We start from the raw sequence: 22,484 nt of genomic DNA, 5'->3' as shown, positions 1-22,484 counted from the left end.
TTGTCAATAGTTACAGGCACGTTACATTGTTTTCTAAAGCAATGCTTTTTAAAACAAGTGCTGCTTTTATTTTATCTCCTTCACTATGGCTGCTGAACAGTCCCCCACCCAACACGTCCTTACTGGTGGGAAAGGGGCAGATAACCACGTGCACTTCCATCTCAGTGTTTGAAGGATTAAGGAACACAATGCAGAGGACACCCAGCCCTGGTTAGGGTGTGCATTCCATTTCCTTCTCCTGCTATCTATCACAAACTAAGGTTTCACTCCTCTCCTATGACAACTGACAAAGCTTGGCTATATTTAAAAAGTACATTCCTATGACTATTATTTTTTCAAAGACTTGTGCTTTGCTTCATAGAAATCTGTGAACCCTACCATTCCTTGTGTGGAAAATTTCCCTATTTACCTACTACATAGCTCCAGAGTTTTGCAAGAAAAGGGTAAAAAGTACAATATTATGACCTCTCTTTTGGGCACCTGGGAGGGGATTCCAGTCCCTAGGATAATAAGCATTTCCCAGATCATGTATACAGGAGGTATGAACCTCCTTCCACCTGGAGGTGCAGCTTTCCATGACTCTTCCTTGAGCCTTTCCCTCTACAGCATGGATAATGGTGATGATAGAACCCTACTGTCTTCCAAGATCAGAAGTGGAACAGCTTCTCATCACCTGAAATAATTTCCTAAGGTAATCTTGGATGAGAAGAAAGACAAGTGAAGATACCCAGGTACACATAAGAAGTTAAAAATAATATGTCCCATTGTTGTATTCAGTGGTGGTAGACAACACAGACATTCATGGAGCTCCAAAAGAGCCACACCATCAAAGCTGCTAGCAAAGGCAGCTCAGAAATACAGAACGTAAGAGATGATGCAAGCCCAAAGACTGAAACCTTTCTGCTTGTAGATAGTTCTTTAAACAGCAAAAGTAGGACATATATAATACTGGTCCTATTACTAGACAAGAAATGGGAACATTACTAGAAAAGCAGAAAGTTAATTGCAAAAAGCAGGCATTAAAGACATGTTCATGCTGAGGAAGCAAGGAGAGCAGTTGCAAATAAAAGGAAAAAGTTGCACAGTCAGAAATACAGGGAAAAAAATCAGCATAAAGGATTAATTTCAATCTACTGAAATCTATGGGAAGAACTGTGTTACTTAGATGCAGATCCATTTTAACTGATACTCTGTCTACAGAAACATTGCTGTGATCAGATTTTTATCTACATTTAAAACACAAAATTAAGCTGTTTCAGCATTTCACAATGCTGAAATAACTAAAACTGCTTTGAAGACTGATTGCTTCTGTGAAGGCAGTGGGAGTTTTGCCATAGATTATGAGACGATGGACTGTCCCTCAGTACAGGCAAGAGAAAAGAATGCAAATCTGTTGGAGCAGTGTTTGTGGAACATGGTGCTGATTTTAGTGATGACTTTTTCCATGCACCAAGCATGAGATAATGTACAGGGCTGTATTTACATGGTGATGTAATTTTAAAGTAGAAGCTGGAAAAATATGGAGGGCATATAACATCCAGCATGATTTATGCCAAGCTTTCCACAACTATGCAGCCTCCTTCCCATGTCATACATATGTTGGCAGGATGAAAGTAAGAAGTGGGACAGCCCTGCCCCCAGTTTCTAGACAACCTTATGCTTTGGCTGCAAAATCAACTCATAACTCTAAAAGAAACCTCCATTGGGCAGAGAGTTCTCAAGTTAAACAGCTTATGTGCTTAATTGAATGCTTACATAATTACCTTTTGCTTTATACAAATGTCCTGCCAGTAAAACATAAACCAGGGATGTCTAATGGATTTAGCAACATGGCACTACTTATGTTATGATCACAAAAGATGGGATAAATCAAATACAATTATTTTCCAAGCAATGTTTTATGATAATGTGGTTTACAAACAGTTACACTCACTCATCTTTTGATCTTGCATTTTTTTCCTTAAAAGGAATACCATGCTCTGCCATTGTGATGTAAAGACTTGAAAAATAAATTTTTGGCCTCATTTACATACAGAATGCCATTAGTCATAAATAAATAAACCAGAATTGTTTGATTAACCAGTGAAATTATATACACACATTCTAGACAATCTGATTAAGTTTAGTCTATGGCTGGTTTCTAACTACGCAGGCACAGATTTCTGTATGAGTAACATTTAATGTAAGATTATAGTTGTTGTGCCAGTTCACCTACATACATTTTGGAGTTCTCCGAAATAAAACTGGTTCAGCTCCTGAAACTCTGCTGCTTTTATCAAAAGTGCTGTAAGTTAAGCAGCTGAGTGAGTCTCTAATACAAGTAACAGCAAATCCAATGATAAACTGTGTGCATTTTATGTACCAATGAAGCAAACTGACAAAACAGCTTCCAAAACAGTATCATTTTCAATGATAGTGAAATTGGATGTAAGCATCAAAATAGTGGCTGACAAGCCTTAAAGGGAAAACATACAGCTGCCACCATTAGAAGCTATGTGCCCCATTAGGTGCTCTAAAACACCTTTTCTACTTCTTGCATGTATCCTAGACTATTTAAAGTTCCTTACTAATTTATATCATGGCTTGGTCTTCAAATGGTTGATAATTTTCCTTTTCTGGAAAACTGCCTTAGTCTCAAATAATCCAGGATCTGAACTTGGAGGAGCCAAAGTCTCAAATGCATTTATAGTGAGGCAGTCACTAAGGAGTAAAGCAAAATATTCTGCACGTAAAAGGCAAGATGTCCCAGGTGATTTCTAGCTGACCTTTTAAGACAGTCAAACTGAAGTAGCACCTGCTGGAAACTCTCATTTTAAAGCATTATTAGGAGGACAGGACTGTTATTTCAGAGCATGACAGGCTGTTAAAGCACAGCTTTGGTCTACTTACAAGATAAATGGTTATGTGATGAATGGGCAGTTTTTAGTTCCTGAGCTGAGCACATCCATCTCCATCCCTAGATTATTTTCCTCAATAGTGGATACAAAGAGACTACCTGGTTCCCTCCCAGATTCTTGGGAGCCATTAATTAGACCACAGCAGTTAAAAAAACCCCACAAAACCAACAAGCCCCACAACAGAAGAACAAAACCAGTAGTGCAATATAAGATTTTTCTCACCGTTTTACTGCAGCAGAGTATTGCTTGTTTCCCTCTCTACCCTGCTACATTCAAAGCAGGAGAGCACAGAAGAGACAGAGATCCCAACACTCTGTTGCCATGTTCTCAGTCATGGAGGGTGCTCTGAGCCAGCTGAGACTGGTAACAACCAGAGCCTCATTTTGCATGGTGGGACAGATGAAGGACTTCTTGCTGTCTAAACCCGAAATACTGTCAGTTTCCTCAAGAGCATTGTAGTGCCCTGGAAAAACTGAGGAATAAATCTCGACAATGAGCACCCTAAATGCTCTGGTTTTACAGAAAAAAAAGCAGTTTCTTTAGCTAACTATTAAGAATTCATTATATTCTTACGTGAATGCACATGTGGCTGTAGAGAAGCCTAAAAGCTGGGAGTGAAGCAGTACCTCAGTGTACATTCTTCAGAGGGCACCAGTACCTGTGTATATCTGGCAAAGAGAGGTCTTATGCATCTGTGTTAGCAGTCAACTCCCCTACATCCAATGCTACAGGAAATATAGTTCCTTAGTTGGCCTCTTCTCAAGTTAAAACTTGAACTTCAGTTTGAGATGCTGGTAAATATTGGTATAAACAATTGAAAAAAAAAAAAAAAGAAATATTTTCTGGTCATAACTTTTATAATAAACACATAGATTAAATATTAACACAAGAAAAAGGAAACATTATTAGGTGTCTTAAATTAGCCCTAAAAGTCCATTTCACAAAGTATTCACTGAGTTGGCAACCTCTGTAGAACCACTTTTGCAGTAATCAAAGACTCTACAACACTGGGATATTTCTTGCCCGTTCAAATAGAGCAGCATTCTGCATACGGAATCACTTTGCACTTTTGCTTACTGCAGGTCAGCCACAATAAATTTAAAAAGATCCATGTGTTCAAGTAAAAATACTTTACAAATATCAGCTTGGCCCAATTCCTTTTTTTAATTTTACCCAACAGACCAGGCTCAACCCAAGTGCTACAACTGGATGGAAGTTAACACTGTCAGTCAAGATCCACTGGACCTACTGAGAGCTTTGCAAGGAGTGTCAGTAAGAGCAAGAACTGATCTTTGTTCTCCAACCAACATGCAAAAACTTTTTCAGTTCCTTTTCAAAAACTGGTCAAAAAGCAAAAGCATTGGGAACTGGGAACACCCTTTTGCTTGCCCATTTTCAAAACATTAAAAATTTGGATGGTTGAGGTTTCAAAAGCTTCAATTTACAGCTGATAAAAAAACCCCAAACATCTGAGATGCCATTTTTTCACTGCCCTCTAAAAGTCAAAAAAAGTTAAATCAATAATAGTTATAGCTCCTTGCTTAAATATGACAGGCTTTCCTGGTGCAGTCTTTTCTCTGCTCCCCACTGTTCCTTTGCCTTCCAGCAGCAAGTGCTGTAGTTCATGTCAGAAGTTTGAACAGCACCCAAGCTGTAAAAGAAATCCAACTATTCAGTGTCTGTACAAACATACATATTTGTACAGTCCAGACAACCAACAGTAAATGTGTAAGCAGTGGATTTAATGGCATATATATATGTTAATTCCAGTAGTTAAAGTAGTGCAAAGAGGTCTGTGCTTTTAAATGTATATATTCTAAATTATATATATGGCCTTTTCCTGCCTTAAACAATAACTATGAGAAGCCTCTGAAAAGATGAGGACATCTAACAGAAAAAAATAAGCTTAGGATTTTGTAGGAAAAATATAATTTGCAATAAAAATATGCTAATTTATTCTTGGTAGAAACAAGTACCAAAAATATACTCCCATACATAATTTTTCAGCATCCTAGGCATATAATAAACATTTCTGCAGTAGTGGCCCATCTTTTAAATAAAGTAAGAGTCCCTTGATGGGCTGCATTTTAATTAATATCAAAAAGCACTTATATCAGTAAATATTTGCTTAGTCCTTTGTACATGTTAGTCTGGCTTTTAGCAGTGTAAGTAAATGTTAGAACATTGTTGATAAGAAAGGAAGTGGTTTACGTATAAGAATTCTATATAAGAAAGTAATTTATCTGAAAATATTGTCCCTGATCCTAGGCAGGGCTGTTGCCTCTTTGCACTATTGCATTGATTCCAACCAGAATTCACCCAAGCAGTGTGAGTCTGGAGAGCCCCACTTGCCAAGATGAAGGGCTTGTCAGGGTGCTGAACAACCCTTCATCAAAGACGGAGATTAAAAAAGCCTTTGGGTATTGCTTTATTCCGTAGTTCCCTCTACAGCCACAGCTTTCCCACTTGATGAGGCACAAGTTACTCTGATCAAAGGGTGTCAGGATGGGTGCAAGTCCCGAGGTTCAGAGGTATGGAGGAACAAGCAGCTGACCAGACTGATTCCCATGGACTTCAGAGTCTGCCAAAGACTGCAAGTAAGGTTGATGTCACTGACTACTGAAGAAGATGCTGATTCTAGTTCACAGGATTTCTGTGAACTTACAGAGCCTGAAAGGGGCAAAAGTGTATTTTTCAAGGTGGATTTTTTAAATTCAAATGAGCACTTTTCCCAGTTCCTAAGTCTTCTTCTTAATATCTAGTGAGTGTTCCCCTTTGTGAAACTCTGAATTTTCCCAGTTACCATGGAGGTATGATGCAGCTGACACCTTCTGAAGAACTTGTGTAGTATAAATCAAAAAAATATATCTTCCATTTTAAACAGCAAACGAATAACTTTGTAGAAAAATCAGTCTTCAGTTTCATCTCTAGTCTTCAAGAGGGTCCAATGCTGTACCACTTAACAACAACTTTTTCAGGGTTGGCAACAGTATCTTTCCACTGCTCTACTGCTTCACTGTTGCTGCTATCGGAACTTATCCAGATCTGCAGTAAGAAACAGAAAGAAAAATAAAATTGAGTTTACCTGATATAACAGAGGCCCAGCCTTTATTTGTTCCGAATAAATACCATGGAATTGTAAAATGAGATCCAATGTGTAGACTGCAACCAAAGCAGCATAGAAGCAAATAGAGTTCTCTTGGGACTAACATATTTGGCCTTTCATCTGTGAACACACGGGGTGAGGGGTTAAATTTACTGTCTAAAGAAATAGTTTAGAGAACTCATCACATACTAATGTTTCTCTACTTAAGATGATTTAATCAAGCACTACTTGCTCTATTCAAATGCACTTGGTGGTGTCAAGGGCTTATCAGGGTCAATTATGGCTCTGTGCATTCAAACCCCAGGTGGCTGCAAGCCATCTGGCTTCTTGAGCTACCTGTCCAGCATTTTCATGAGCATTTAAAATTGCACACTCCAACAGATGGGGTCAAACCTGCATTCCACAGAGGTTAGCAACGTGCCCATAGCACACGTAGTCGTGCAGTAGGAGTCCACTTCTTAGTATTCAGTTTATGGACAGTGGCCATTAAACAAGGAAATGAGGTACAAGTAGGAAGTTTTCCTCCTGAACATTATCACCAGCCTCAACTGCCAAAATAATTCTGCTTATGTAAGTAGTATCATTATTTACAAGACTCTATTTCCTCAACTCTTCCAAGAATGAGCCCTTTTAAGACTTCTCAGAAACCTTCACCATGAAGTACATTTAGGCTATACTGCTGAGACATGCGTCCTCAAGAAGTAAGAATAATGTCTTCCAGAATACCACAGGCAGCTGATGTTTCATCCACAGAGATTCAATATACATCTTGCTCATGATTAAAGCCATGCCTGTAAAAGCAGCCTAATCTAAGTATTGTCTGCTTAGAACAGCATCCAATTAACATCATTCTCTGAAGAACAACGTTAATAGATCCAGCTATATTCATTCTTTTCCAACTACCCAGCCAATTGCTTAAAGTACATTTTTCCCTGAGCCATATTTTATGTCTTCATGTGTTATGTGGCAATGTCTGCCTGTATGAGCTGAAACAACCTTTTCCAAATAACTTCCAAGGAGGAGAAGTAGCTCATTTCCTCCCCCTAAAAGTAAGATGCATGATTAACTGAAACTCATCAGATGGACATGAACTTGCATATTGCTAAGTGACTGCAAAATCAAACCCAGTTATTTTTGCCCCAAGGTAGCAAAACTAAGCAGAACAATTTTTTTTTTCTTTTTTTTTTTTTTCTTTTCCTATTCCAAATCCAATTCTGCTAACAGGAATCACAGAAAGACATGAGGCTCCATAAAATGGAGGAAGGTCATGTAACTCCTGCTGGTAGATCATTTCTATAGCACATCAGCATCTTCTGTAACTGCGAATGTTGAGCAGGCAGATGAAACATCACCAGAATGGGACATAATTTTCTGTAGCTAAGGATAGCACAGTCCTTTATCTGAAAAGGGCCATTACAATTGCAGTCCATGTTACTAATTTATGCATATATTAAAATTCTTCTGGTTCAGAAAAGCACTGAGCATTAAGAACAGCCATGGCTCACTATACTGTGAAGAAAAGGACAGAAAGCAAGGACAGGATGATGGTAAATTAGAACAACCAAGGAAAGAGGACAGGTAGGGCAAAAGGGACAAGACTACCAAGTTATATGGTGGTTAAATACATCACAAAAATGCTTTCAAATATATACTTACAGATCAAGGTGTAAACAAATAAACGAACAAACCAAAACCCCCAAAAAACAATCAACTGAAAAACATAAGTGCATGTTTGTTTACCTGTGTTATCACTAGATCATACAGTTTTATAATACTGTGCTGATTTCACCATTGCTTTAGCCAGGAAGGCAGTCAAGATACTGTAGCTGTTGCAACTTCCTTTTCCATACACCTGTTTCTAAGTGTATTGGTATGGTAAGAAACACAGCCCTTTCCTGTACAGTACATTGGAGGTTGTGGAGCTCCTGTGAGTGCTATGTTTGTTTTCTTCAGAAAGCCTAGAGGCAAGGAGGAGACCATGTCTGTCTGTAGGAAGGAATCTTTCACATAGTAAGACTCCACAGAGAAATAAAGGACTTTTTTTAAAAAGCAAAATCAAGTGTCAACTTCCATTCTGATGTTACTGCATGCTTAAGAGCCCAGTACTATCCTTTCTTGGGTTACATGCAGAAGAGTTTATTGGAATTCACTATTTTGCTATATGCCACCTTATTTCAAAACTCATACCAACAAACCTGTAGAACTGGAATTTAAGTGAAGGGTGTCATGCTAGTGAGCAGAAACCAACCTGTCCTAGGAAGTGTTTTCTTCTCACTGAACTTCTGCTGTAGAGCTTGATGAGAAAGCTAATTCCTTGTTCAATTTGGCTAACTGGAAAAATCATCATTTCTCCCCACTTCACTTGGCCATTAGTGGACTTCAGAAGACGAGTCTTCTTCTTATAGATCAGGCCTTCTGTACTAAACATTCCAACTTTCACAAAGAAATCTAGCACAAAAGGGAGGGAAAAAAGCACAGCACACAAAGTGTTACAAACACGCCCAATAAGGAACCAACAAAATCCACATGTATGGTTCAAATTGCAACAATTTCTCAAAAGTCTGGCCAAAAGAACTGTACAACAGCCTTCCTGACTGGTTATGCAGAGTATGTTTAATAATACTGAATTGCCTAACACTACCCAAACAGCAGGTGCAGGCTAATGCTCTTGGTAGGTCAGGGTTAACATTGTGATAAAAATATTCCAAAATACATAAACATGTAGCTTCCAACCAAATAAAAAGTAGTAAGTACTACTATCTTAAGTAGTAGTAAGACTTCTATGGAAATAAGCCTTGGCAATGGAAATCTACTGCAAAATATGTTAGTCTGAGGTTTATAAGGAATTTTATGAATTGCCAATCCATTTGAACAGCAATTTACCTGTTACAAATGCTTTTAGACAGGAGGTATGAAACAGCTGATGTAACTTACTTGAAGGCAGTGGTGTAGATGAAACTGGAAGGTTTTGTGCTCCAAGAATCTGTAACTGAATCCTCCTGTTTATTGCTTGGAAACAAGTTCCTACTTGAAGTTCTGCATGGCACACCTACAAGCAGAAGAATGTTGCCATGACATCTGGATTAAGTTGCCTATAAGCTCAGAAAACACAGGAGTTCTGTCATATGTTGGGCTCCCACATTTCTATCTGGGATTTCCTGGACAGAAATATAAGCACGTGTTGTATACACAATCTGCAGATGCAAAATTAAGTGCATCTTGCTCTTGTTATAGCTGCAGCACATGTGCTCCACTGATGGACAGCAACACATATATGGCCCTGTGGGCTGCAGCCAGAGATACTGGACAAATGAGCCCTCAGTTTTCATCTGGCAAGGATTCCTCAATTGTAAAAGCAGACACATCCAGGGAAAACTGGATATGCAGCTGTAGAACTACTAAAGCTGAGTGTGGAAGTGAAAGACCAGGCATGCTCCACTAACACCAAAACCTTCAGAGCTCTCTTTCCACACTTTTGCATTTTGCAATATGAAGATATAAACAACACTTTCTATCACTTAACATCATGAATGTTTAGGGTGACTGCATGCTGTGGAGTTTCCTATATTATAGAAGTACTTGTGTTCTACCTACCTACACACCTCCACACTCTTGAACGTACTGAGATCTCCAGTCTAAATTTCCTTTAGTACTTTTGCTAATGGCAAAGTTGCACTGCTGCATCCTCATTGCTCTCCTGTCATCTAATGTACTCTGAACACTGTAAGAACAGCAAGAGAAGGACAGTGGAGACCCAGCTTTCCTGACAGCCACCATTTAAAAGGAATTTGTTAATCCTGGCTCCTTTGAAGTTTTAGTGCACTCCAATGAACCAAAATGTGTAACCCTGAGAAGAAGCCACTTATTCACATCTGAGCTTTGGCTCTCTATTGGCAAGAAGGGTAGTTTGCTGCCCCACAGGGTAGTACAGGGATGAATTCCAGCAGCGTCTGGAAGGCTCTAGGATATAATGGTGAGGAAAGCCAACAGAGAGAGAAACTACGAGATGATTCAGGAATTTACAGTGGGATTAAGCAGTTTTAAAACTGCTTCCTCTTTCACTTAATCTTACTGCTTTTTAAACAATTTGGTTATTCTTGTTAGAACTAAAGAATATTGAGTGTTATTTATGTTAGAAATCAAGATTATCACTCATATTACTCAGACACACTTAGATAATATCTGCTTTTGAACCGCTAATTCAAGTTTAATTTGTTGAAAATACAAATGTCTAGACATAATCTGTAAAAGAAGCTAACAAAGTGAGGGTAGGGGAAAAGGAAATCCCACTGTGAAAACCACCTGCTTCTTATTATGCTTAGTGGAAATGAACTGTATGAATTATTACTTCTCAGCGTGCAATCTGAACATTAAATATATAGCTATCTCTGCAGTTTCAAGCCACTGAAGATCTTAACAGTTTTCTTCCATAACAAAAGCAGCAGATTCCATTTGCTGCGACCTCTTGCTGTGAGTCCTAAGGACCTTCTGATGCTTTTTTGGTCGTAAAAGGCAATTACCCGGTGTCCTTTGCTAAATGTTTCCCCAGAATGTCCCTTCCTCAAGCTGTGGGCCATGGTGTGGAAGAGCTTGCTCTTGCTCTTTTCTCAGAAACAGCTGCAGTTTATGACCAGAAAAGCTATGTGCAGAGTTCAAAACTCTGCACTTTTTCCCTGTCAAAATGCCTCTCCCCAAGAAAGTGCAAAAAGAAAAAATCCTGTTTGTTTTTAACATTAAATTAGTACTGAATTATTTTATTTTCATTTCCAGCAACTCTTTCTAGGTGATACAATGTACTTTTGCAATACTGGCACTTACAGGTGCTTTGGAAGGAGGAGATATATCCAGCCAATGACTTGACTCTTCTGAGCTGAGCTCCCGCAGAGCCAAGGAGCACTCTCCTATTGTTTTTTTCCTGGGAGTCTGTGTCTGGATTTTAAATACCAGTCTGACAGCTTGCAGGCTTTGCAGTTTAATAGCAAAAACGAAAGTTTCCATAAATTCAATGTCCTAGAAAGAAAAACAGAGGGGTAACATCAGCGTTGTAAGAAAGTGACACCAAGCCTAAAACCTGGAAACAAAGGCTTCCTGGCCCTACAGCCACTGCTTCCAGCTATTATTTTAAGTTGCCATGGAAACTCTTCTTTTACTGTGGTAAGACCCCACACACTCATCACCTCATATTCAGACTCTGGCAGGGACAGAGCTTTGGATTATTTTTAACGACCATGACTTGAGGCCATCTCTTCTGGAGCTTTACAGCAGCATACACACATTGTCATAGCAAATCCTCCTGTGGCCTTTTGCTTCAGTCTCTCCTGCTAATTTTATTTTCTTTCACCTTTGACTCATATTACAGGAGGTTTATGTTGCTTTACCTTCTGCTTCCTTAATACTACTTTACTGCCACTATCAGGATCACTACCTGGCAAATGCAAACCTACAGGTATGCCCAGGCTTCCTCCAGTCCCCCACCACTGAGTTGCCAAGGCCAGAAACTCATGGTTAAGTCCCCCATGAGCTTATTTGTCCTGCAAACTTGGGAGAAAAGGAAGGCAACAGTGCAATGCAGGAGAGGATATGGTGGAGAAAGCGAAACAAGGCTCTTAACAGAATTCTGAGAAGCCAGGGAAAAAAAACCCAACCCAGTAACTCAAACCTAGGTAACTACCACAGGAAATACGGCATAAGAGTGGATGTTTGGTCCATGTAAGAAATCTATTTATATTTCACTTTTCTTGGGAAAATGGTTTCTTGGTGTTTTCTCTGCCTCTACTTACATTGCACCCTTCCTTGGCAGAAGATTTGAACTGCACTGGTCTGGGCAGTGTGAGAATTCCCTTGACACAGATCCGTGGATTTTCCCCGCAGCTTGAAGGCCAGCTCAGGTCTTTGCACTGCAACATGGAAAACACAGTCAGTTTAGGTAATGTAAGACTCTGGCCTTCAGATAACTTAGAAAGCCTTCTACACTGTTCTAGAATTCTGAGTAATTCCTGTAATACTGAATATAAATCAGAGCCAGTGGTAATGACTGTGTCACTTCAGAAAATGTAATAATTAATTTCCATAACCAGAGGGTAAAAAGTTATTCAGTAGATTTTAATGATTTCACTATGTGGCAATCTGACAAATGGATAAATCATGAAGTCCCTTATGTAATATTTATCACTATGTTATGAGGTTTCTGACTGCTCAAGGTTCCATTACCTAAAAGTTATTCACAGTTTCTGAAGAGTATAAAACAACCAGTATAACAGCATCACACTAGCTAACAAAAATGCCACAAGAAGCTACACATCCTCAAAGTGCTATGAGGGTTCTGCCTGGAGGAAGTTAGATTTGAAGTCAGTTAAATGCTGCCTCCAATGTTGCTCCGATTTGCTGCCTTCAAATTGTCACAGGAAAATTTCCACAGCAGGACCAGTCTGTGAGCAGCTTGGCTTTCTTACCTAACAGTTCCTCACTCCACAATGAGAATATATGTATAGTAACAAAGAGTTATATACTGCATTTTATTATTGACTGCAGCAGAACAGGACTACAACAGGAAAAAAAAAATAAAGGAGAGAAACATACTGTGAATGAAGCCCAGCATTACATTTGACAGGATTTTGTTTGTATTAATACTTAGAAGTAGTTTTTTCTCCCCAAAGTATTCCTTAAGGTAACAGAGACAGATTTAATGAGAATTAACACTAACTGTTGTAAAATAGCCATTTGGGTAAATAATAATGAAGTTATTTATGTTTGCTTACATGTAAAACTGTGATCCAAATCTGTTCTACAGAAGAAACATAACACAACTTCACATTCAGTCTTCCAAAGTCTTGTTCATCACCTGATAACGTAATAGTATCTATGGAAGAAAGCCAATTAATGTTTCCAGAAGTAATTCAGTATCTTAAATGTTCATTCCAAGAATAAGGGAACTCATTAGTAAGTGGACTGCCTGTCTTTGAAAACTTCCTAACTTAAATATCTTAACACCTACATTTTCAGGACAAAATACCCACCAAGTCCTGTAGCCTGACCTTCTACATAGCTGAAAGCCTTCATGTTTACCTCGGTTATCTCTAATGAATTTAACAAGTTGTGCTGTACCCTAACAACTTTTAGAGAAAAAAAAAAGAATGTGCATGGGACACCCACACACATAATCTATCACTTCCCTTAGATAAATCACTTTGAGTGTTAGGTTTATAAATTGGCCTGATTTTTATCACTCTCAGATTTCAATTCCAGCCTAGGAGACATTTCACTATTATGCTTTATTCTTTTTGAGAAGACTGGGTGAAATTCTGACTTCCAGCAAGGCGACTTTTGTGGGAACCTGATTAATTTTTGAGAGTTTATTTTGCAGTATCTCCCCTTCTTCAGCATTCTTCCATAAATAAGGACATTAGGTTTGCATGCAATATTCTTTCCTAATTCTCACTATAATATTGGTACTGGATTTCAGGAACTTCCCACAGAAGAATACTGATACATGAAAAAGGACCACAGCTGTTACCAAGGTGCTGCATCCTATCCTAGCAGAGCACCTGTAAGTTCTTTCTTCACTGGGGTAGTAAATCAGGGGTGAAATTTTGAAAAGCACGAGAACTCCTGAATGGCTACTCTTCTGACAAAAAGAAGATGCAAGTCCAAAACTTTTAATTTCAAATTGCAAAGTAACCTCCAATCTAACTTGCTAATGAGATTCATCTCAAAAAAAAAAAAAAAAAAAAAAGCAAACCCAAACCAAAAAACCCAACAAACAAACAAACAAAACAAAAAAAACCTCCACAACCCCCCCCAAAAGAAACAAACAAACAAAAAAATCAGCAGCAGTAGAGACAGCTTCATGTTTCAAGTCAAATGGGAAGTATCTCATTACAAGGTAAATAAACAAAACATTACCCAGACTCCTGTTACTTCCCTGGGAATCCTTCCTGGAAGAGGTACTGCTAGGTACACTGGACAATGAATCGTATCTCTGGGGGCAAAAAAAAGCCACTTCATTCAGAGCAACAGATGCAAAATGCCAGAGATTCCACCAAGTGGCAAGGCATGATGGAAAAACAACACGCAGTTTCAAAAAATTGTCTCATTCCCCACTCATCTCTTGATCCAGTGGCATGGAATTACTGCTGTGACGTGAAGAGCTGATACAAGACACATATGGCCAGCAGAGATTTTTTTGGCTCATTGATATATACAGGGAAAAAAAAGAAAAGAAAATGCAGTGTTCTTTGCATCAATGGAAACTCCTAGTGTTCCACTATACAACGGATGGGAGAAATTACAAGATGATGATGCACAGCCTCTTGTCTGTCTTTTCCTGCCTAACAGTGCACTTAGGTTTTGCAAGAGTGTAATTGGGCCAGAACAGCAGTAGTCGGAGAAGGCATAAGGAAAGAGCCTCAAGTTGGTCAAGACACTGAACTTTGCCCTCTAATCCTTCCAGTGCAGAGTACCATGTCCTTCAGTGTCTACTTCAAAAACACAATGCAACAGGGACAGATGTACCAAGTAAACTAAGTTTTTGGTATAACCCAAGTTACAAGGGAAACTCACCTTCATGAATCGATGAGGTGGGCTTCTGAGATCAAACATTGAACAACTTACATCAAATGATCCAGGCAAAGCACTAGGTCTTAAATCACTAACTAAAAGACAAAGAGAACAATACAAATAATGTAAGCATCATTGCTAGAAAACAAGTACAGAGCTTTTTAAAATTTAAGTAGACCTATGGTAGAATTGAAACCTAGCTAAGGTGAACAACAACTAAGGAACGATGTCAGAACCTTTGCCCACCTCCCTCTCCCCAAATCCTCTCCTCAAACAACAAAATGAAGAGAACAACCCATTAAAATATCTAAATCAATTTTATCTTTGAAACATTTCAAACTTACTTAGTCACATTGGTAGCAGTGGCAGAATGGGAAGCCTGCCGCAAAGTTATTTCCTCAAGAGGAATGTTTCTATTTAAGAGACTCTTTAGCAAATTGGAAAAGCCTTGTCTTTAACTGAGGCTCAGCCTGGCCTCCTTTTTTATATTTCTCCAAAGTAGAGCTCCTGATGGCAAACACATGCTACCTGCTAAACATGGCTTTATCTGCTGGCTTTACTCATCACAGTGTCAAAGCACCATACTCTGCACCCTTAATGGATCTCAGACAAAGCAAGTTTTAATTCTAAAATGACATGTACTTGCTATGGCACAAAAGCAAGATCTTTATTGTAGAGAAGAGTTAAGAATTAGGAGGTGGTTAAGTAGATCCTATCAGTTTTCTTCTCCAAAGCAATAAGTCATATCTGATGCAGTGAATTGCTTTTCATTGCAATGCTGTGTTACAGTATTTCAGAAGACTTAGATTACAATTCACAGATCATAGCTGAATTACAGCATGTTTTGCTGAAAATTTATTTGCCTTTCATTGCTATCAAAACAAATAACCTATTATGCTTATTGTGAGATGTGACAATAAAGAATAATTCTTTCTTTTCCCAAGGAAGGAAAAGAGAACAAAAGATGAAGGAAGTTTTAACAACTCATGGGAGCGGTTTGGAGTGAAAGGGGAAAAGAGAAAAGGGGAAGGGGAGGAAAAACATAATTCAGATTAAATTTAAAAAGGTCTGTATGTCTGCCAAGAGTTCCAAATTCTTTTGTGCATGACACAAAAGGGCTGAGTTGTTCGCTGAGTCTGGTGTAGAAATAGCATTATAATTTCATATGGGGCCTAAAACCATTGTTTGATATAAGCAGTATATAATGGAAGAAAATAGGAAAAATCAGCCCATTAATTGATTTGAAATTTATTATGGTTATGGTAATTAATTCCATATTCCAGGACTCACGACTTTCACAAACTACAGGGAAGAACCCAGTCAATCCTACAGGTTACAAATAACCAAAACATTTAAAGATGTAAACATCTGCTGTTCCTGGTAAAGCTGGTTAAAGTTTTCAAAGAACTTTGGGGTGCTGGGTAAAGAGATGGTGTCTTTTTCAAAAGCTTAATTTTTTAATGGAAAAAATATCAGTTTTCACATTGAGAAAGCTGCCTGAAAAAAAAACCCAACCATAAACAGATGTTTAAGAATAGCAATTAATATTTTGGAAAAACTTCATTTTTCAATTCGCATGTTGGTTTGGGTTTTTTAAGATGAAGAGGAGGGATTTCCAACAAAAATCCAAGAATTTCATTTCATATACTCCAAATAAATATACTGTGTAATTCTAAGCCCACATACATGAGAAGTATGAGATTAATTGGTTCAACAAAGTAGGCTTAGTATTTTGCTTAAATAGTCTATAGATGCACATGAAGGGTATCATCTAACTTTTGAAACAGCTGTCAAAAAACTCTTGAGGGAGACATTTTAGAACTGTACTCCAGACACAAGTGACATTTCTTATGCTGAAGCTCAATAAAAAAAAAAATTGGTGAACTGCTGCTCTAGCCTGAATAAAAATGGAAAAGAGATGATGAAGGGAAGATGTTCAAGACAGTTTTATAAAGTCCATTTGGCTCCCACCACAGGTGCTTACATAGTCGAGCAAGCCCATATATGTTAAAGGCTGCTAAAATTCTACATGGGTTTTATTCTCTTAAAATATATATATATATATATATATGTGGAGTAGTCTTTTCAAGTAGTCTCTATGGTGATTCAGAATTATTTTTAAAACAGGATACAGACTGAGACATTTCCACCAGCTATAAAATAAGCATGCTGTACCATTCTAAATAGAACATCTTTAAAAATGCATGATGTTGCCAGCTTCTGATTCAATAGAAAACTGTGTACATTTATTTGAAGACATGAGTCTTCTGAATGCATTTGCCTTCCTTATCAATCACAGCAGGCAACACTTTGTCATCAAGTTTAAAGTAAACAGCTTTCACTATAGAATGAATATATAAACCAACAAACAGCACAGAGGAAAATTTTTTACCTAGGTAGCCAAACATTTTTCTATCTCAACTTTTACCATCTCACAGTCCTCTCACATTTTAAGCACACTTACACAATGAGAAGCAGGGACACATCTCCACCTTCAAAAGCAATATACAAAAAAGATGGCATATAGCATCACTTCCCGTTTTGCACCTCTTCTTATCATTTGCTCCTCACTGTTTTCTGGTGCTTGCTCTTCTCTCTGTACATATACTTATCAGGTATCCCTCCACTCAGCATGCTGCCTGACTTGTTTTTTCCATATCCCTCAAAAACTCCTATTACAAGTAGCTGGAATCTTCAGTCCTGGATCCTGGTTTGGATCTGAAGTAGCTCCACTAGCTTTACCAATTTGTCAACCTTTGTGTGATGCATGCAAGCCTTGTTAAGCCCCCAGAAGACAGAAAGCGACAGTGCGGATGGAGATCAATCAGAACTGGCCCCAAAGATCCACTCACCAGTCAAGAAGTGTGTGTAGCATACAGACCAGTTTGAGAACTGCTAGAATCTCACACATCTTCTGTAGACGAACAGCCCTTTTCTCTTACCTATAAACCTTAGGAAAGGGAGGAAGACAGAATAGTAGGAGTGTGGAACTTCTTACCTGATCCATATAATTTCCTATTATGTGATTTTGCTTGGCAGCGCCTAATCAGATCTGGCGAAACCCGATGCTCCAAATAGAAAGGATTGTACACATCATAGTGGGGCCACTGGTACACGCCGTGCAGTTCTGCTTTCCGGCCACCAAATGAGGCTCTGGCAGATTCTGCAGAGCACAAGTAAACATCAAATGCAAGAGTTCCAGACATAACACATGCTGCTTGGCTTCACAAGGCAGGCAGAGTGCCTTCAGGACAAAGAACAAAATATTTCAGTATTATCTGCTTCAGGAAAAGAAAAAAAAGAAAAAAAGGAAAAAAAGTAAAGAAAACATATACACACATAATGTAAGGTTTCCACAGGGTGCTTGCAAACGTTGGAATTAAACTGGTCATAAAAAGCTATGCATAGCCTGTTTTGTAGTTCCACAACAAATGCCTAGCTAGTTAAAATACAAAAAGGGCTCCAAAGGCAGACAGCAAGACAGAAATTAACAGGAAAAGTAGCGCCATGTGTACAGAAAGCCTCTGACTTTTTGGCTACCTAGCCTGAGGACATTCCCACTTCGCTAATGGGCCCTCAGACCTTCAGGAGTGTCTTATATGGAAAAATAATGTGACTTGTGCCTGCAGTCTCCTTGTCATCCAGTTTCCATAGGGAATCTGTCAGTGGTAAAACCACTGGTCCAAAATTACTTGAATTGTTGGCTGAAGCACAAGTAGACAGACAGATCTGAGAACACTTGAATCCCAGCCCTTTACTCAGCCCATTAGAGCACAGCTGCCCTAATTTCTTTTCCCTAATTTATAATCATTTCAGAAAAAAACATGCATGCCTTGGACAGCAGAAGAGTAAAGAACTTTGCTGTAGTGCTTCATTTTGTCTGTCTGGAGTGAAAATAAGCAATATATAACAGTACAACAGAGAATGGGGATGGAGTGACCTGGACTCTGCCAAGCACTGACTTACATTTGCTTCTTTCACTTTACCTCCACAGACTTCAACCTATGTGTTGAAAGGTTCTTTACCTACTTATAAGATGCCTTCAATTCTGCAAGTGTGTTGCACCGTAAGAGGTAGAATCATAGAATCATTAAGACTGGGACCTTCAAGACCATTGAGTCCAACTGTAATCCAACTACCACAACCACTACACCATATCCTGAGGTGCCACATCTAAGCATTTCTCTAACACCTGCAAGGATGGCAGCTCCACCACCTCCCTAGGCAGCCCATTCCAATGCCTCAACACTCTTGACGTAAATAAATTTTTCCAGAAATAGGTGAACTATTATTGTTTAAAATTCTTTCCCCCAGGTGTTAGCATAGTAAGTTAAAAATAATAACTGAAGCAGTGAGATGGAACATGAGAGATGATAAAGCAAGAATTTAAGTGTAATGGGTTTGAGCATGATGTAAACTGGGACAAATGCTAGAAGTGAGGCCATAAAGAATTTATACACAACAGATGATGGGAAAGCCAGTGTTCCAGACCAGGAGCACACTTCTTCCTGCTAGCTTACTTCTGTGAGAGCATGAGACATGCTGCTGTTGAGTACTGAAGAGAAAGGCTGCCAGAACTTAATTGCTTGCAGAAGGGATGCCAAGAGCTAACACTGAGCAAGTCCTGTTTCACTGAAGGAAAATGGTCAGACACACAGAGAAAATGGAGTGGAACTGAGAGCAGAACTTCAACTTCCACAGACATTTAACAGTGGTTGGAGAAGCAAAATACTCTAAATAAGCTTTCTGCATATGCCGGTGCTTTGGCTAATGTGAAGACAGAATGACAGCACACTTCACTGTATGTAGTAAATTTACCTAAAAAGTAAACTTTGAATCTTTAAACACAAGTTTAATGAGGTTTAAAAAGATGCACTTAAAAAAAAAGAAAAAAGTATTTATATTTGGAAAGAGAAATGGAAGTAATCTACTTAATGTAAGAGCCACTTTTCAAATATTTATTCAAGAATTCAAAATATTTGCTCAAGGGAGTCAGGTCATCCTGTAAGAAGATCTACCAGCTTTATAGCCTAAGGCCCACTTGGTTCACCAGGTCCTTCAGAAATTATGATGAAGCAGAATTCCAGTTGAAAGCAAATTTGTAAGTCACTGACTGATAGGGTTGTGATAAACAAAGAAAATAATTATCTAAAGGTTTTTAGACACATCTTGCTTCTCTCTGGGTAACATTCATGCCTAAGGACCCTTGACAGACTTTTCCGCAGAGTATCTTGAGGATAAGGTGAGACAAAGCAATGCAGAGCCTGAACCCAGACCAAGTCAGAAAGGACATTACCAGAAGCATGTCCTGCATTTCTGTACCTTGGTCACGTATGGATGGACACGGAAAAAATATTGAAGTAGCAGGGAAGCAGGGATGCTGAAGGAGGTCAGGCTCAGAGATGAAGAGTGCCTCGTGTTTTACCTCCAAGTGTCAGGGTGCCTGCCCATTTCTAGTGATGCAGGCATCACAAATAAAGCCCACTAAAAAACCTTGGGCATAGAATGGCCAACCTGTTCAAAAAAATTCCGCTAGGCTGATTAGCTTGGTTCTAGTGCCAGTGTTACCAGCAGGGTTGGGTAAGGGTGAGGAGGGACTCTTTTCACTTATTAAGATCTCCACCCTCAGAAAAGAAATAGTCACATGGGACTAAACATGTATTACCAGCTTATCACATCCTTGTGGCAAAGCAACGCTAGAGAAAACAATTCAGGTATGTTCAGATGCCAAAATCTTCTCTTATCTAGTCCCAGGAATCTCCTGGCAGGACGAAGAGCCTAGTGACAGCACATGCTCTGTAACTAATGTTACTGAGTCAGGATCCTATTCTTTTAAAATGCCACTCTGCATAAATTGCATGTACATCATTTTGGCAGTCTAAGAGTGGGACTAACTGGCAGAGGTTGCTTCACAACAGTCTTGTGCTTCAAAGAATAAGAGTATCATATGTAACCTTATACCACTTAAATCTGTGACTCCTGGCCTCCAAAAAGCAGCAAAAGTAGGGGGAAAAAATTCTGCCATGTAGTAGAACATGCTATGTATTAGCAAAATTTGAAGAGGAAGATGTGTTAGTATGTTAAAACCTTCATTATGATTATACATGAAAGCAAGACCACCCTTCTTCTTTACTAGAGAAATGTGGATGCTGGGGATGTGTTAGGTCTTTACTTTTCTGTGATAAATTCTTTACTAAAGCTTCTGTTAAGTGTCTTCCACTACTTTTGTTACTTCCATTATCAGTATGAGCACTGGTGTGCAATCATCCCCTTCAGTTTTATTCATGCAACGTCACAGAGATTCATCCCAAAACCTCTCTGAATATCCAGAGAGAAAAATACAAGACCAGGTTTCTAGAAAAAGTTCTACAAACATATGTTTTGAGTAGAAATACCTGACAACTTTCAAGGAGCAGCAGAAGCTGAGCAACTGTTACAGCAATGCTGCTTATGTTTTACCTTGAATTCCTCCAGCATGTGAGATATTAGGAAGGTTCTTCGGCTGTACATAAGCCAGTTTGAATGGAGGGACCACAAATGGTACCTCCTGACCATCTAAAGGCAGTTTAGAAAGCAGATAATCCTCTGAACAGCCAACTTGACGCTTCACTGACACAGAAGACAATGGAGGCTTCTCTACAATAGTTGGCTTGCTTGCAGCTGCTGCTTCGGATTCCTGCACCATGGAAACTGCTAAAAATAAAGAGCAAGAAAAACAGACAGTCCACATGTGCATTAGGTTTTGAACACTATTATGAACAGATCTCTTTTATTTAACAAGAGCTGTGTTTGATACATTACTTAATGCTGCTAGTATTCAGTTTTACTAGCACTCAGGACTAGCACCTAGAAAAGACATTCATCTTCATGACACCTGAACTGACCCAAACTCTTTGTTGCCTAAGCCTCTATATTTATAGCAACCTTGCTCTTAAGTAATTTTTTACAAGATGTACACTTGTATCACTGAATAGTTTTTCAGACAACTTAGACACCAAAGTAAAAACTAAGAGTAAATCCATGTGGGGGTAAAAAAAAAAAAAAAAGTTCATTCTTACAGTTTGAAAGACCTTTACACAACCTTGGGTAAAAGAAGTTGGCTTTTTTAGGCAGCAAACCAGGCTGCAAGGAGCAGACTTCAGACAAGTGTTATTTTTCAGTTCCAATTTCAATTCACTAACAAGCATGTATGCTATCTCCAAAGGGAGGTATGAAAAGAATTTTGCATGTTGTAAATGAATTTATCAGTGACACAGGTCATTTTATTAATTGGAAATCTCATCACTAACAAAGCCAGAACAGCAAAACCCTTAGTCGATGTTATTATGTCAGAACTCACAATCATTTTTTTCTTTTTCCACACAGAAACACAATTTACAGCAGTTTTTTATACATTCTGTTGCCATTGTCTTCAGTGTTGCTGTTCAGAGGAGACCACAATCAAAGATCCAGTGTAGCTATCAAACCTGAAAAACACAATAAAATAAACCTTATTAGACAGGAATAATTGAATTTAAAATGCCATGTTACCAGTTACTTAGTACCTGATTGCTTATTCAGAACAGTCCCAGGGTCAGTAAGAAAGTTACTTCTGCTATTTCTCTCACTGAGACAAAGTATTTTTTAGATAAAATCACAAGGAAAGAGCAAATAATTTTAACATATGGCATCCAAGTTAGTAAACCATTCAGACAGGTTCCTGTCTTTCAGAAACACTAAAATTATCCTCATGTTTGTGTGTGCCACTGGACTTCTGAGTTTACTCAGCTTCACAGCTATTCTGATGTGGTCTTGTCAAGTCATTTTCAAGGTCTGCTTTATATTGTTTCCATTGTTCATATTTATCCTATCCTCTTTCACTTGTACTTTTTTTATATACATCTATCTGTATTTACATTTTTCACTCAACAAACTCCATGCTTTAT

The 22,484-nt window shown here is 38.6% G+C and overlaps 1 protein-coding gene across 2 annotated transcripts in view; it reads right to left on the bottom strand.

Moving 5' to 3' along the window:
• Nucleotides 1-1,879: 1,879 nt before the first annotated feature.
• Nucleotides 1,880-22,484, bottom strand: part of TC2N (tandem C2 domains, nuclear) — a 34,762-nt gene continuing 14,157 nt past the window's right edge. Inside the window, exons 2-12 of one of the 2 annotated variants that reach the window (XM_071745758.1) lie at nt 21,899-22,025; nt 21,019-21,249; nt 17,558-17,722; nt 14,563-14,654; nt 13,906-13,981; nt 12,762-12,862; nt 11,784-11,900; nt 10,822-11,013; nt 8,938-9,052; nt 8,252-8,451; nt 1,880-5,942 (exon numbers count right to left, since the gene is read on the bottom strand). In XM_071745758.1, the coding sequence (XP_071601859.1) occupies nt 5,832-5,942; nt 8,252-8,451; nt 8,938-9,052; nt 10,822-11,013; nt 11,784-11,900; nt 12,762-12,862; nt 13,906-13,981; nt 14,563-14,654; nt 17,558-17,722; nt 21,019-21,249; nt 21,899-21,965 (1,467 nt within the window). In that variant the 5' untranslated portion in view covers nt 21,966-22,025 and the 3' untranslated portion in view covers nt 1,880-5,831. Of the gene's footprint in view, nt 5,943-8,251; nt 8,452-8,937; nt 9,053-10,821; nt 11,014-11,783; nt 11,901-12,761; nt 12,863-13,905; nt 13,982-14,562; nt 14,655-17,557; nt 17,723-21,018; nt 21,253-21,898; nt 22,026-22,484 lie in introns of both variants that reach the window. The other variant, XM_071745757.1, reaches the window with a different exon arrangement.

The sequence above is a fragment of the Heliangelus exortis genome, chromosome 5 (genome assembly GCF_036169615.1).
Source record: "Heliangelus exortis chromosome 5, bHelExo1.hap1, whole genome shotgun sequence".
Lineage (NCBI taxonomy): Eukaryota > Metazoa > Chordata > Aves > Apodiformes > Trochilidae > Heliangelus > Heliangelus exortis.
Note: the sequence above shows the minus strand (reverse complement) of the source record. Positions and strands in the feature narration are given on the sequence as shown.